Raw genomic sequence first — 14,844 nt, forward strand, 5'->3', positions numbered from 1 at the left:
TGTATATATTTCCGGGGAAAATCAGTGTAAAACTTTCCGGCAACAATGAACCATAAGGATGCTAACGGAAAGTGCGCCATACTTTATTTACAATTCTAGCGTACTCCTAAACTGACGTCATAATTTAACTTCAACGTAAGAAATATGACGTCATGTTTAGACCAGTACCTATGTACAAATAATGACCTATATTTTTGTCAAAATATAGATATTATTGTATTAAATTACACGTAAGGTATATGGTTAATAAAAGAAAATGTAAAACATTTATTGAAAAACGACATTTTTGTCGGTTTGGCGTTGACACAGTAAACTCTTTCATACCTGACGCTGCAAAACAATGGAATTTACTAAAAAGGTCAGAGAAGCCATCTCAATCGATATTCCAAAAAAAACTTAATAACAAAAATTAAAAATCCATCATCATACTTCTTTCTTGGTAACCGAAATCATGATCTACCGGTATATAAACGAAACATTCTCAGTAGTCCCTTATGTTTATGTTGAAAAAATGAAGATGTGTACCATTTCTTTTTTGCATGCAAAAATTATTCTAATGCAATAAATACTCTTTTTAATCGCTAGTTCATTCTTGAACTGTTAACTATTGATAGAAATCTATTATTATGTGGTGATTTTAATTTGCCTTTACAGATAATTAACAGTATTTTTGCTGCTGTTCATAAATTTATTGACGAAACATGTAGATTCTCTAGTTGATTCGTTATTTAATTGCTTTTTCACTTGTATCAGTTGTATTATTTTTCTTTTAAAATTTGCATGACATATTGTAATATATAAGTACAGGAACTTACATGTAGTAAGTTTAAAGAACTTGTTTCCGGTCCTTTTGAAGTATTCAATAAAATATGTTCAAAACATCACAAAAAGCTAGTCTTACATGTACTTAATTAAATCAAGTGAATTGATGCTCACAACAATTGAACCCTGAACTTTGATGTGATGATTGGTTAATTGCCTGCATATCGCAACTAACAAGGGCACCTCAAAGCGAAGCATCCCCTCGCAAAAGAGTAATTACATGTCAATCCTGATATGAATTATTACTTGCTTAACTTTTGTTAACATTGTTGCGAGGGGATAAATTTTATTATATATATCATTTTATTTTATTTTTTTTCCAAGGGAAACACAATTTTACTTTTTATATTTCCACAGAGAATACTTTTATAACTTTAAGTAAATAAAAAGTTGACACTAGGTTTTGAATATTGAGCATGTTGAGTTTTGATATGTTCCATGTCATGGGGTTTGTGGACCGCTGCTACAGTTTGATTTATTAATCAGTGTAAATTTATTTGAGCAGTGATCATTATATGATTTCTGACTTTAACTGAATGCAAGTGCAATATTTTGCAGCTATTGTTGTTAAAATACAACTTTTTTTCCTTGCTGTGGTGAACAAAAACGTTAATGTTGATTTTCGAAGACAGAAAAATCAATTTTTGAACAGTTTGTTTATTAATTTTTCTGTGCTTCAATTTAAACAATATGGCATAAAATACATGTACATACGAATACAGTGAACAGGAAATGAGACAACCCGGAATTAGCGACTTCACTGTATGTAGGCAAGCTACATGTATTTAGTTAAATATATAGTGATTGGACAAGCGCTGTTAGGAAGTAAATTTTCACATGCTTAAAAAATACCGACAATAATCGTGGACACGTTAACCTGTAATTGACGACTTCACTTTACGTAGGTAATTCAAGCTACGTAGCTAAATAAATTGACAAAAATTTCGAACCCGATTGCACATGTAATGAAACGCAAAGAAGACCCGGATGTAAGGTTAGAATGGAATAACCTGTCATCCCTTTAAGTAGACTAATCTAAAGGGTATATAATTGAGAGATGCACGGTCTTTTTGTGAATGCAGAGTCAGATAAGTATTGTAGGGTATGCGCGTAAGAATAACAAATAAGAGAAAGGGTAAATAAATAGGATTGCACCAGTGACAAGAATCCCGGGGAATTGAGGCGAGATACTGAGGGCTGTAAATCTGAATAAGAACGAAACTCCTAGTATCCGCTATCAGTAGAAACCTGGGGCAAGGTACACAGTGCCAAGCCCAAGAGTTACCCAGTCATTAGAATTCAGCCTACCTCATATATTCCGTAATTAATGATAATAGAACAACCCAAATAGGTCTAAGAAAAATTATTTTACTGTTCATAGTCAAAATTATAAGATCATAAACTCAGGTTGAGTAAGAGGAAAATTAATCCCCTTAGAACCCTACACAGGGGTACACGTTACATTTTGGTGGCAGCCGGTTAGGAGATAGAAGCTTAAGTTTATAAGACAAAATTACTAGGTACCAGGGCCAGTTACCAAGTGCTATTTACCAGGTCCAGTGGTACCGGGTACACAGAGCCAGGTATGGTGTTACCAAGTACTTTTTACCAAGCACAGTTTACAAGGCCCAGTATAACCAGGTGCAGAGAGCCAAGTGCGCTGTTACCAAGTACTGCTTGCATGTACAAGGTCCAGTGTTACTGGGGCAGAGCACCAAGTTTGCGTGACAAGGATTTTGTACTTGGTTCAGTGTACTTTTCATTAATAATAAAGCTCATTAGAGAGGTAAGATGTATGATAAAGAAGCGGACCCTTTGGTCGACCTTAGTGCTAAAGACGCCATGCGAGAGAAACTAGGGGAATCTCTAGATAGAATGAAGTCTACACGAAAGACGTCTACAAATCCAGCAAGGATACCAGATTCGGGAGTAGATATTAGATAAAGGCCATTTGAATCCAGTTTAGATGAACTTACATCAAAATACACGAACACGTTGGACGAAGAAAAAGGTTCAACAGGTGGCACAGAGATTTATAAGTACTTAATGTCCCCAAAGCCAAGTTATACATTGTATGAGGAAGAAGAAAATAAAGGTAGAAGTACGTCTACGTCTGGGAAACCAAGCAAGTATGATTATCAGGACAAGTTAAGCAAACAACTCTCCCTAGATCGATTCCAACAACAGGATTGCCTTGGAGTACTAATGGATATGCTGCTCCGTTAACAATTACAAATGTGACTTGGTCAGACAGCCAAAATGCAGGAATTGGCTCATTATCTGTTCAACATCCAAAACCCAGTTTAGAGAGTGCAACAAATAAAACCATGAAATATAATATGGGCAAAACAGTGATAAACCAGCGACATATGATGGAGTAGGATCTTGGATTGACTACAAGGCACACTTTGAGGCATGTTGTGATATCGATATGTGGAGCACTCGACAGAAAAGTTTGTACTTGGCAGCTTCGCTAAGAGGACAGACTCAAAATTGGAATTTTAGGTTTGGATTTCCTTCGATTGAGTCAATGTTTAATGGATATAGCTCGTACTAAGCTGTTTGAATCTGGTTCTGGTGTTGAATATGATCTGCATTTACAGGGGCAAATAGGTTGCTTTCGTGTTAGTCTGAAGGAAAATATAACAATTCCCCCTAGAAGTGAGTTGATTTGTTCTGGACAGTTGTTGTCACCTCCAAGAATAAGGGTACAAGGACCTTTATGATATAGCCTATCAAAAAGTTTGATACCAGCGGTAAAGCGCTAATAGCTAGAACAATTGTTGATCCAACTAAAAAGGTCACAGTGCGTTTAATGAATATATCAGAGCAGGTTCAAACAATTTATAAAAATACAGTTGTTGGAGTGACCTCGCCAGTAGACGTAGTGAAATCTTAGGATGAAAATGTAATAAGCTCAGTGACGCTAAATGAAAAGGTAGAAAACATCCCAGATCATTTTAATGAATTGTACGCAGAAACAGCTACGGGTCTAACAGCAGAAAAGGCATACAAAATTAAAGCATCTATAATAATGTTTCAGCAACTATTCTCGAAGGCCAAGATACTTTTGGTAGAACCTCGGTGATAAAGCATAAGATCAACACGGAAGGTGCCAGACCAACGAAGCAGACCTTAGGAGATTGCCACATCATGCGACAAAATTTGTTGACAAGGAAGTAGACAATATGATCATAAAAGCATAGTCGAACCTTCATCCAGTCCTTGGGCTGTCGGATGGTTCTAGTGGAAAAGAAAGATGGTACCAGAGATTCTGTGTAGACTATAGATCTCTCAATAGTAAGAAAGTGAAAGATGCCTATCCTTTGCCACGAATCGATGACTCGCTTGATCCTCTACAAGGAACTATCTGGTCTTGCACCTTACACCTTCATTCGGGGAATTGGCAAGTGGAGATGAATGAGGCTGATAAACCAAAGACAACTTTTGTCACAAGAAATGGCCTATTTCAATTTTCAGTAATGCCCTTTAGACTTTTTAACAGTCCAGCAACTTTTGAGAGACTGATGGAGACGGTTCTTGCCGGGTTAAATTTTAAGATATGTTTAGTGCATGTAGACAATATCATTGTTTTTGGAAGCAGTTTTGATGAAACACTTTACAAATTACACCAGGCAGGGCTAAAGTTGAAACCTTCTAAATTTTCCTTGTTCAAAAAAGGTGCTTTGTTTTTGGGATATCGTGTTTCCGGACATGGCGTTCATACCGACCCTCAGAAAATAGCAGTAGTAAAAGACTGACCGGTTCCAAAAGATGCAAGCAAAGTGCGTTTTTTTGTAGGTCTTTACAGTTACTACAGGAGATTTATTGCAGGTTTCTTCTCATTGGCTTAACCATTATTTAGGTTGACTGAGAAAGGCAGAGTTTTCAGTTGGACATTGGAGTGTCAGGAGGCTTTCGAAAAGTTTAAGCAACATTTAGTCACTGCTCTCATTCTTGCACATCTTGACTTCTCAGTGCCTTTTATTTTAGACACAGATGCAAGTCAAGTGGGTCTCCAAGATTGGGATAGAAACTTTCCGTATGTGCTTATGGCTTACCGCTCCTCTGTGCATGAAAGCACATGCTATACTCCGAATATGCTTATTTTTGGACGCGAGGTAGCCACCCCGCTATAGACATCATGTATGACTTACCGAATGGTATGAAGTTAAGCAAAGTACATGATTATGTATGGAGATCAGTAAGAGTTTTGAGATTGATGATAAAGTGCTAGTGTGTTTCCCACAAAGAAATGTAAGGAAATCTCCCAAATTGATGAGTTTTGGTATGGTCCTTAAAATATCCTTGAAAAGGATACTGATGTTAGATTCAAAATTAGAAAAGAAAACGATACCAAGACTCTCATTGTACATATTGATAGGTTAAGACATTATGGGACTCAAGTCCTGGGTAATGAATTGACACAGTCTGACGATGATCATCAAGTAGTGCTAGATGAAAGTCAGACTGATGAACATCAGAATGATGAACTTGAATTAGATGTACTTGGTAATTCAGAACTGAATGAATTAGAATTGCCATAAGCCAATCGCAGACAACGCACAAGGCCTAAATGGAACACTGATTATGAGTTTGATTATACAATTTAACTTTCAGTACAGTGTTTTAAGAATTAGCATTTATTTTCAGATTTTAAAAAAAGAGGCAAGAAAGAAAGAGATGCCATTGACCAAAGTGACTCCCAGGAAGCATGGGGTTTTATGCTCTATTTGCTTGGAGAGATCACTTGTCAGCATGTGGAATGGCTGATGATAATCGAAGAAAGTATGAATGCGAATTATGTGATCAAGCTTTTAGTAAGAAAAATATCTTAACCAGACACGTGAAACGTATGCATAAGGAACAAGATATCTCGAAAAGGGACAGATTTAAGATTCGTCAGTAGAATTACCTATAGAAGAGGATTGGCTAGAAGATCCCGGAGAACTTATTTTTGAAGAAACCAACATCGACTTAGGTAGAACTCAGAGAAAAAGAACTGTCCCGCGTTTGCCAGGTGTCAAAAGAAAAACAACAGAAAAAGTGAACCAAGTATGCCGAGAAGCAACTAGTAGTAGATCAGACCAGGAGAAACCTGCGGAGAATCTGCACTTCTCCTGTTGAAGTGAACCAAGTATGCCGAGAAGCAACTAGTGGTAGATCGACCAAGAGAAACCTGAGAATCTGCACTGCTCCTGTTGCAGGAAACAAGTTGAGACAATGGAGTTGCTACACAGGCCAACATTTCTTTGAAAAAATAGACAAAAGAAGCCGTAAGAAAATCATAAGAGTGATCAGAAAATATCAAGAAAATGTAAAAACCATTGAAAAATTTGAAGATAACATTTGGTCTGCTTAGAATGCCTCAGGTACATCAAATTAAACCGACTTTGTGTTTGTATTTCTTTCATTTTGTAACCAGATGTTACTTTTGTCTTTGATGAAAAAATTAATTAAAACAAAAAATCAAAATAATATATAAATGTCTATAGAAAAAACATGCGGGGTGCATGAAATCAGAGGCGTGGGTGATATAATGATTAGTGGAAACTGAAAACGCAAAGAAGACCCAGATGTAAGGTAAGAATGGAATAAAGAGTATAATAGACTGCATTGAGAGTTTCAGGGTCTCATTGGGAATGCATAGCAGCTGCGAAGAAGAGTTAGAGAATTATTGTAGGGTAAGAATAACAAATAAGAGAAAGGGTAAATAAAATAGGATTGCACCAGTGACAAGAATTGAGGCGAGATACTGAGGGCTGTAGATCTGAATAAGAACGAAACTCCTAGTATCCGCTATCAATAGGAACCTGGGGCAAGGTACACAGTACCAAGCCCAAGAGTTACCCAGTCATTAGAATTCAGCCTACCTCATATATTCCGTAATTAATGATGACAGAAAAACCCAAATAGGTTTAAGAAAAATTATTTTACAGTACATAGTCAAAATTATAAGGTCATAAGCTCAGGTAGAGTAAGAGAAAAATTAATCCCCTGAGAACCCTACGCAGGGGTACACGTTTACAAACACAACTCAATTATAAGTTACACTTCGAAAAGCAAAATATTATATGTTAATTTTATTATCCCCTCGTTTTATTCATGTGTGATTGGAATATGAGAAGATCAGACAATAGATGAATAAATTGAAAATATACATATATACATATATCAAGGCAACATTCGATCCCGGTGGAAATTGTGTCACCTCCGTTTCGCACAGGAATAACACACCCACAAACACATACACAATTGCGTTACTCCGTTGCGAGGGGATAATTAAAGTGATTCGGTGGTATTCATAGATTAGCACTAAGTGGTACAAACTTAAGATGGGTCAGTTGTCCCTACAGCTGACCTACTTGTAGTTTGTACCATCTAGTGCTAACCGTATTGGTTTCAATAGCATATGCCATTTTTTAGCTTAGGCACGTATATATAGTGAGGTCAGCTTTATCAGGAGTCCACCTTATGCGACCTTCATAAATCAATCTCATCGTGAAAATAAGCAGGAAGGTGTGAGTATTTGTTAGAATTTATGCTTGCAACAGCTAGTATCTGTTTAAGAGATCATTATCTGATGAAATCGAGGTCACTAGTCAAATAGTTGCCCTCTGCCTCTAAAAGAATTCATGCATGCATTAATTGAATTAATGTTATCATTAATTCAAGGGTAGAGAGCAATATTTCAATTATTGCAAACATTAATTGAATTTGTGATACCAGTAATTCAATTGAAAAGATCAATAATTCAATTATTGCATGCATTGTAATAATTATTGGTCTCTTCACTATTGAATTATTACGCGCATCAATTCAATTTATGATTTCATCAATTTATTCAAAGAGAGCAATAATGGACGCAGTAAGTCAAATTTGAAATTACAAATTACTGAAGAGATCTGTAAATGAATTACTGCGTGCATCAAATCAATTGATACCTTCAAATAATTATAAAAGATTTCTTTCGGTTTATGTTAATTTGGCGCGCCATTGCATGGTGATAACTGACAGTACACAGAAAAAATAATCGTTATACATAAAACAAATCTAAGGCGTTTATCTCGACAAGCAAGGTGACTCTAACATAACCATGCTAACATAAACAATTGGATTCGTTGACATTTTATTCTACATATATGAAGGACCATGGGTTTCTTATTCAAGGAAAAAAGTTCACCTTTCTGAAAGACATATTATGTCATCAAATCAGACGGATCCGCTAGTATGTATTTATGTGTGATATACGTACGTGGGCCTTGTCAACTTTCGAAGAATTAATTGTAAAACGACATGTGTTTACAAAGTTGCTGCAGACCCGGAAATGTAATCTCCGGAAAAGAGAGGCGAACTGTTGGAATTTTATCAATAATTTTTGTGGTGATATTCAGTGGATTTATTGGCATTCAAAATTTACAGAGTACACTGAACAACGAGGGAGGACGAGGGGTGATCTCTTTGTCAGTTGTATACGCATGCTTTATTCTATCGTCATTTTTTGCCCCTTCATTCATCCAGGTTTTGTCCCCCAAGGGTTGTTTGATATTAGGATTTATAGCCCATGTAGTGTATACTGCTAGCAATCTTCATCCAGTGTTCTGGACGTTGCTTCCGGCGTCCGCCTTTGTTGGAATAACTTCCGGTCCAATATGGACTACACAAGGAATGTATATATCAAATTGTGCAATATCGTTCTCTCAAACCCAAAATGTTCCATTGAAGGAAATATTTGGCAAATTCCATGGTATATTTTTCTTCAGTTTTGCATTTCCTAGACTCTTAGGAAACTCGCTTTCTTCCATTATTTTAATGCAAGGACATTACAATGAAACGACCACTAATGCATCAGAGTCTGGCAATATTAAAGTATGTGGTGCAGATTTATGTCCAGAACACTCAGTAACTGAGATACAGTTCTCCTTACCAGATCCACTGACGGTCAAAATACTCATGTCTGTATTTGTAACATTCAGCATTATTGGTTTACTGTTATGCATTTTCTTACTACCGCCACTTCCAACCACCGTAACGTCCACAAACAACAGCGTCATCAGAAAGATGTTATCCGCCACCTGTTTTTGTCTCCGAGTGAACACAGAAGTAGAGATGATTCTTTTTATTCCGTCCATTGTGTTGTTGTCATCTGTGGAAACCTTCCGTTGGATTGGCGTCTCCAAGGTGTATATATATACGAGAATATAATTCAAATTAATGCTTTAATTACTATGTATACGGAGGTTTTCAGGTCTTACATGTAGTTCTCAGCTTGTGCGGTAAGAAAATGCAATGTACGCTGCTCCACTGCAACAATAAATCACAGAGATGATTACTGAAAGAATGGACACCAACATATTGTGATCCAAAACCCTACTTAAATATTTAAAGGTTGTTAATTTGATGAAAGCATTTTCCTTTTAAATTTCTTGATTTTTTTTTTTTTTTATCTATTTCTATTTTATTTTTTTATTATTATAATTTATTGATTGATTGGTCATAGAAGTTAAAGAAATGTTTATTTAATCAGAGTGAAAGTTAAACCCTTGAGAGCGGAGAAAGAACTAGTCTACAAAGGGAGGACTAAGTTTTTTTGTTTTGTTTTTTTGTTTTTAAACATTTTGCACATAACGTGTAGTTACATTGTACAGTACACATTCATTATTATTAGGGATGGCAACGAATATTCGAACATTCGAATATTCATTCGATGAGTTGATATTCGAATATGAATTTAAGATTCAAATATTCGGTGTTTTTCAGATTTCATAAAAAGAAGTACTGTGATTAATAAATTTTGATTAGAACAGTGCTGGAATAATGGCATTATCCCTGTTTCAATTTCGATCGCCTGATTTCTTTCACTACTTTCTTATCTTATAGGTATGCTAAATTACAGTTATTTTGATTTGAGTAAGGTGTTAAAGAATTGTACAATAATGCTTTACGTATAATACAAAACGTACTTTCATAGTTTTTATTAGTTAGATACTATCGGATCTAGAATCGAGGACAACAAAATGAAAACCTTCTTAGAATGTCTAAAAGACGCGAAGCGTATACTTTTCAAAATAAATTTAATTGATCATTGAAGGAATGTTCGATAGAATTAGTCTGTTATTAATATTGCTCAATTTCAGAATAATTATGTAAATTACTTGATTTTCTCGGGTTGTACATAATCCAAAATTTTATATTCATTATCGGGAAATTAGTTAATTACATAGGAAAATTGTCTATGGAAATATTTGTTTAAACATTGTATCAAAGATTATAATCATATCTCTTATTAGGCAGATAATTGTATACTACACGTATTGAAATCTGAACAGTACACCGTTACGACTATATCTTGCCTTTGGTAAAATGACTGGTTCCTCAGTTGGAGCTACTATAAATACACATGTTTCATTTGTTAAAATTGTACTTTTCTACATTGAAATCAATTATTTATTTCAAACATTGACAAATATCAAATGAAATTTCTTATTGTACACCTACAGAAGTCTTCATACAATTTTACTTCAATATAAGTATACCTACGCTAAACCTTTCATGAGAGTAGGATGATGCATGTATAAATTAAACAAATTTTATTTATTTTATCGAATATTCGAATATATTCGAATACTTTCATTGAATATTCGAATATGAATTATTGACAAAATTCACATCCCTAATTATTATTAATTTGAATTTATGATAAATAACTTAACCATTACATCTTATGATTAGTTTTAGACTAATTAATGACACAGTTATCATGATTATGCAATGCCTTATGATTCTCTGAACCATAATGTATCTTCTTTTTCTTGTGTTGGTTTCAGTGTGAATTGTTTCCGGCAATGTTAAATATGACATGTAACGATAACATGGCAAAAGTTACAAACAGAACTTCCATGTAATGATTATTTGAGACTAATGGGTTACGTTCTTTCAGGCCTATATAAGCTGTCCCTTTGGTGTACAATTTGTCGGATTTTCAATGGCTCTGCATGGACTCTTAAGCGGAGTTTCTTCCATTTTCCTTCCACGATTGGCAAATTTTATCAGCAGAAAGTATGTAGTGACTTCTTTGATAATTGGAATCACTATAACGCATGTAGTTTTCTTGATATGGACACCGGTAAACGATGAACTGCCCCAAATGATGGGGTTTATTTCCATACAGGGAGTGCTAGAGGGGGGACTCAGTACAATGCTATGTGGTAAGTACAGTGTGGTGTGTGATAAGTTAGAGTGGCGTGTGGGAGTAAAGAGTGGTATGTAGTAAGTCTGATTGGTTAGTAGTAAGTAAAAAGTGGCATGTGGTAACTACAGAGTGGTGTGTGGTAAGTAAGAGTAATGTGTGGTAATTCAGAGAGGTGTGAAGTTAGTACAGAGGGTGGTGTGTGGTAAATCAGAATGGTGTGTGGTAAGTACAGAGAGTGGTGTGTGGCAGAAAGAAGAGGTGTGAGGTAAGTAAAGATTGGTATGTGGTAAGTGTAAGTAGTGTAAGATAAGTAAGGAATGGTGTGTGTACGTATAGCGTGGTTTGTAGTCTGTACAGAGTGATGTGTAGTAAGTACATAGTGGTATGTGGTAAAAACAAAGTGGTGTGTGATAAGTAGAATTGGTGTATAGTTAGTACAGAGTGATGTGTGGTAGGTCAGAGTGGTGTTTGGTAAGTAATAGTGGTGTGTAATTGGTACAGAATGATGTGTGCTAAGTAGAGTGCTATGCGGTTGGTACAGAGTGGTGTGTAGTAAGTACATAGTGGTATGTGGTAAAAACAAAGTGGTGTGTGATAAGTAAAAGTGGTGTGTAGTTAGAACAGAGTGATGTGTGGTAGGTCAGAGTGGTGTGTGGTAAGACAGAGTGGTGTGTGATGAGTACAGAGTGATGTTTGGTAAGTAATAGTGGTGTGTAATTGGTCCTGAATGATGTGTGCTAAGTAGAGTGGTATGCGGTTGGTACAGAGTGGTGTGTAGTAAGTACATAGTGGTATGTGGTAAAAACAAAGTGGTGTGTGATAAGTAAGAGTGGTGTGTAGTTAGTACAGAGGGATGTGTGGTAGGTCAGAGTAATGTGTGGTTAGTACAGAATGATGTGTGGTAAGTACATAGTGATGTGTGGTTAGTACAGAGTGGTGTGTGGCTAGTACACAGTGGTGTGTGTTAAGTCAGGGTGGTGTGTGGTAAGTACAGAGTGATATGTGTTAGTACACAGTGGTGTGTGGTTTGTCAGAGTGGTGTGTATTTAGCTAAGTACACAGTGGTGTGTGTTAAGTCAGAGTGGTGTGTGGTAAGTACAGAGTGATATGTGTTAGTACACAGTGGTGTGTGGTTTGTCAGAGTGGTGTGTATTTAGCTAAGTACACAGTGGTGTGTGTTAAGTCAGAGTGGTGTATGGTAAGTACAGAGTGACATGTGGTAAGTACAGAGTGGTTTGTTGGTAAAACAGAGTGGTGTGTAGTAAGTCTGACAGTGATTACATTTCGATGATGTCAAGAATTCTTGTACCTCACATCAACATATTTACTCAAATTACTTATGTGAAAGATTTTAAATCTTTCTTAAATTATAGAAGTGATCAAATTTCAACACAGCTTGAAATAAACATTCTTATCGAGCAAAATTGAAACGCAAATCTCCTTTGAAATCAACAATTTTAGTGCTCTTTATTTTACTGTCACTTTATATGTTATTTTGTAAGTACTAGTAGACGATTTTATTCTGCTTTTAGCTTTCCTGTCATTTATGTACCCAAAGAAAACAGATGCAGCGTTCGCTAGCTTGGCTACATGGAAATCATTAGGAAACACAGCATTTATAATCCTTGCTTACTACCTCTGTGAAAGTGCAAGGTTGTATATTATTTACGCCCTCTGTATCCTCTCTATGACCACCTACGTTGCCTTGGAATTACGTTTGAGACTGAGAAAGAACAAACCTGAAATTAATGATGAGCAGGAGGATGAGAGCAACAAAGAGTTAAAGATGTCTGACGATTAAATATTGCTTAATTTTATTTGAAATAAGTATATTTGGTGAAAATACCAGCTGTTTATCTCATTTCCGCTTATTTTCTTAGGGAGTTCAGTTCAGCTGCCAGTTCTTTATTACATTGGTTAAAAGAATTCTTGAATTTATTCTAAAGCAGGCTCGTAGTACGCAACCCCTCTTTTTTTCTGAGAATAGTTATTTACTGCAGTTTTTTTTTATTTGGATGCTACTTGCAACCCCCCCCCCCCCCCCTCACACACACACACACACTTTTAGTGGCTGTGGGCAAATTTCAGCATTTGAAGAAAAAAAATTGTACCGAATAGTTAGAGAATATCCCCCTTTCCTATACACATGAAATAGGATTTTAGAGTTTGGACATTTTAGAGTTTTTTTCACTTGCTTGTAAACTTTTTCCCGGACCCCCCCCCCTTTTTTTTTTGGAAAACCTGTAAAGGATGCAATATGTGAAAAGTCTATGGTTTGTGTGGATTTATTTCTGTATAAATGTTTATTTTAAAATCAGTCATGTTCGCTATTTTCCAGCGAAGAGGAAAGTCGTGAATTAAATCAGCATACACTGTAGTAAACCTAACATCATCATTATACCAAAATGTGAATTGAAAATTCAGGCAATTTATATTCCCTGCTAAGGAATAGAATAAGCGAGTGGCAGAATGCAGATGCATTGAACTTAATATTCGCTTTTAGTCTAAAAATAAAAGAGGGTCTTTCTTAATTAGGTCTTCTTTAAGTTTGTTTGTTTGTTTGTTGTTGTTGTGTAATTTTTAACGTATATTGAGACGTCACAACTTGCCGGTGGAGGCTGCAAATTTAGACCTTTACACTTGCAGCATTTGAGCAGTGAGGAATCTTTATCGTGCAAGTACCTACTGCGACACGGGATCTCGGTTTATGAGGTCTCACCTGATCGCGAATGACCGGTCTCCGAGTCACAGTGGATTCGAACCCGCGACGTAGGGATCCACTCCTTACTCTGCGACTCTAGGGCAAATGCTCTAACCACTGCGCCACGCGGGCGCCCGGTCTTCTTAAAGTCATAGAAAGTAATGGCATCAAATTTCATAGCAAAAGCTACATGGAAACCGATGTTTGCAATATATGAATTTTTGAGTTTGACCTTTTACCCTCAAAATCAATTGTAGTCTCCTCGAAGTCACAGGGAGTTGGATATATTTTTATAAATTTCTGATCTTGACCTTTGACTTTTGACCTCAAAATGAAGGGTTTTTTCTGAATTATACGGAGTTAAGTATTAAAAATCTTAAAGAGAACTAAAATTATGATCTGAAAACAACTTTATACAATATAATTATGAATTTCTGACCTAGAACCTTTTGATCTGAAAATATTTTTTTTCACGTCATATAGCTATAGGAAGTTTTGGTATCAAATTACATAGCAAAAGGAGAAGAAGAAAGTTGTCCTCTGGAAAACATTAAATGCAATATAAGAGTTGTTCTATGACTTTGGCCTTTTACCCCTCAAAATCAATAGCGGTATGTTCGAAGTCATAAGGACTTTAAAATTTCATTTACAAAAGCTTTAAGACATCAGAGATGTCCGGTGATCATGTTGTAGAAACAAAGAATAAAGGACAAACCCCAATTAGTTTCCCACGTGTTTATCGAAAGCGGTGGACAACAACACGAACAAGGTGATTTAAAAACGGAGTACCTGTGAATTCTGATGTTGTTTAGAAAAAAAAAAGCAACAATATATCACAGGCACTTGTGGACAGGACCCCCCCCCCCTTTCCCGATATTCAATCCTAAAATAATGTTTCCACACAAAAATACCCCACTATACATTATGAGAGACTTTCTCTCTTATAATATTATTTTGGGGTTTTCACGATTATTCCTATGGCACACATGATGAATAAGTGTAATAAATATAATTTATATATAGAATTAGCCACAAGTGAAATAAAAACTTTTTGCATTTAAATTTTGATATTTGTATTAAAACAAGAATTTGTAATACTTAAGAAATGCGCTTCATGATAAATATGCCG

At 35.8% G+C, this 14,844-nt stretch overlaps 1 protein-coding gene across 1 annotated transcript; it reads left to right on the forward strand.

Moving 5' to 3' along the window:
- The first annotated feature begins 8,566 nt into the window (after positions 1-8,566).
- LOC133179196 (protein unc-93 homolog A-like) lies at positions 8,567-13,476 on the forward strand. Its single transcript, XM_061313993.1, has 3 exons — positions 8,567-9,003; positions 10,763-11,030; positions 12,547-13,476. Exons 1-3 carry the CDS (start codon positions 8,635-8,637, stop codon positions 12,813-12,815), a joined length of 906 nt encoding a protein of 301 aa, XP_061169977.1. The 5' UTR covers positions 8,567-8,634; the 3' UTR covers positions 12,816-13,476.
- Positions 13,477-14,844: the final 1,368 nt, after the last annotated feature.

Source organism: Saccostrea echinata, unplaced genomic scaffold, assembly GCF_033153115.1.
Source record: "Saccostrea echinata isolate AGI-Se365-2 ecotype Australia unplaced genomic scaffold, CSIRO_AGI_Sech_v1 ptg000001l, whole genome shotgun sequence".
NCBI lineage: Eukaryota > Metazoa > Mollusca > Bivalvia > Ostreida > Ostreidae > Saccostrea > Saccostrea echinata.

Coding starts and splice junctions, on each gene's coding strand:
- LOC133179196 (XM_061313993.1), top strand. CDS start 8,635: ATGCAAGGACATTACAATGAAACGACCACTAATGCATCAGAGTCTGGC. Junction 9,004..10,762: donor GTTGGATTGGCGTCTCCAAG/GTGTATATATAT, acceptor ACGTTCTTTCAG/GCCTATATAAGCTGTCCCTT. Junction 11,031..12,546: donor ACTCAGTACAATGCTATGTG/GTAAGTACAGTG, acceptor TTCTGCTTTTAG/CTTTCCTGTCATTTATGTAC.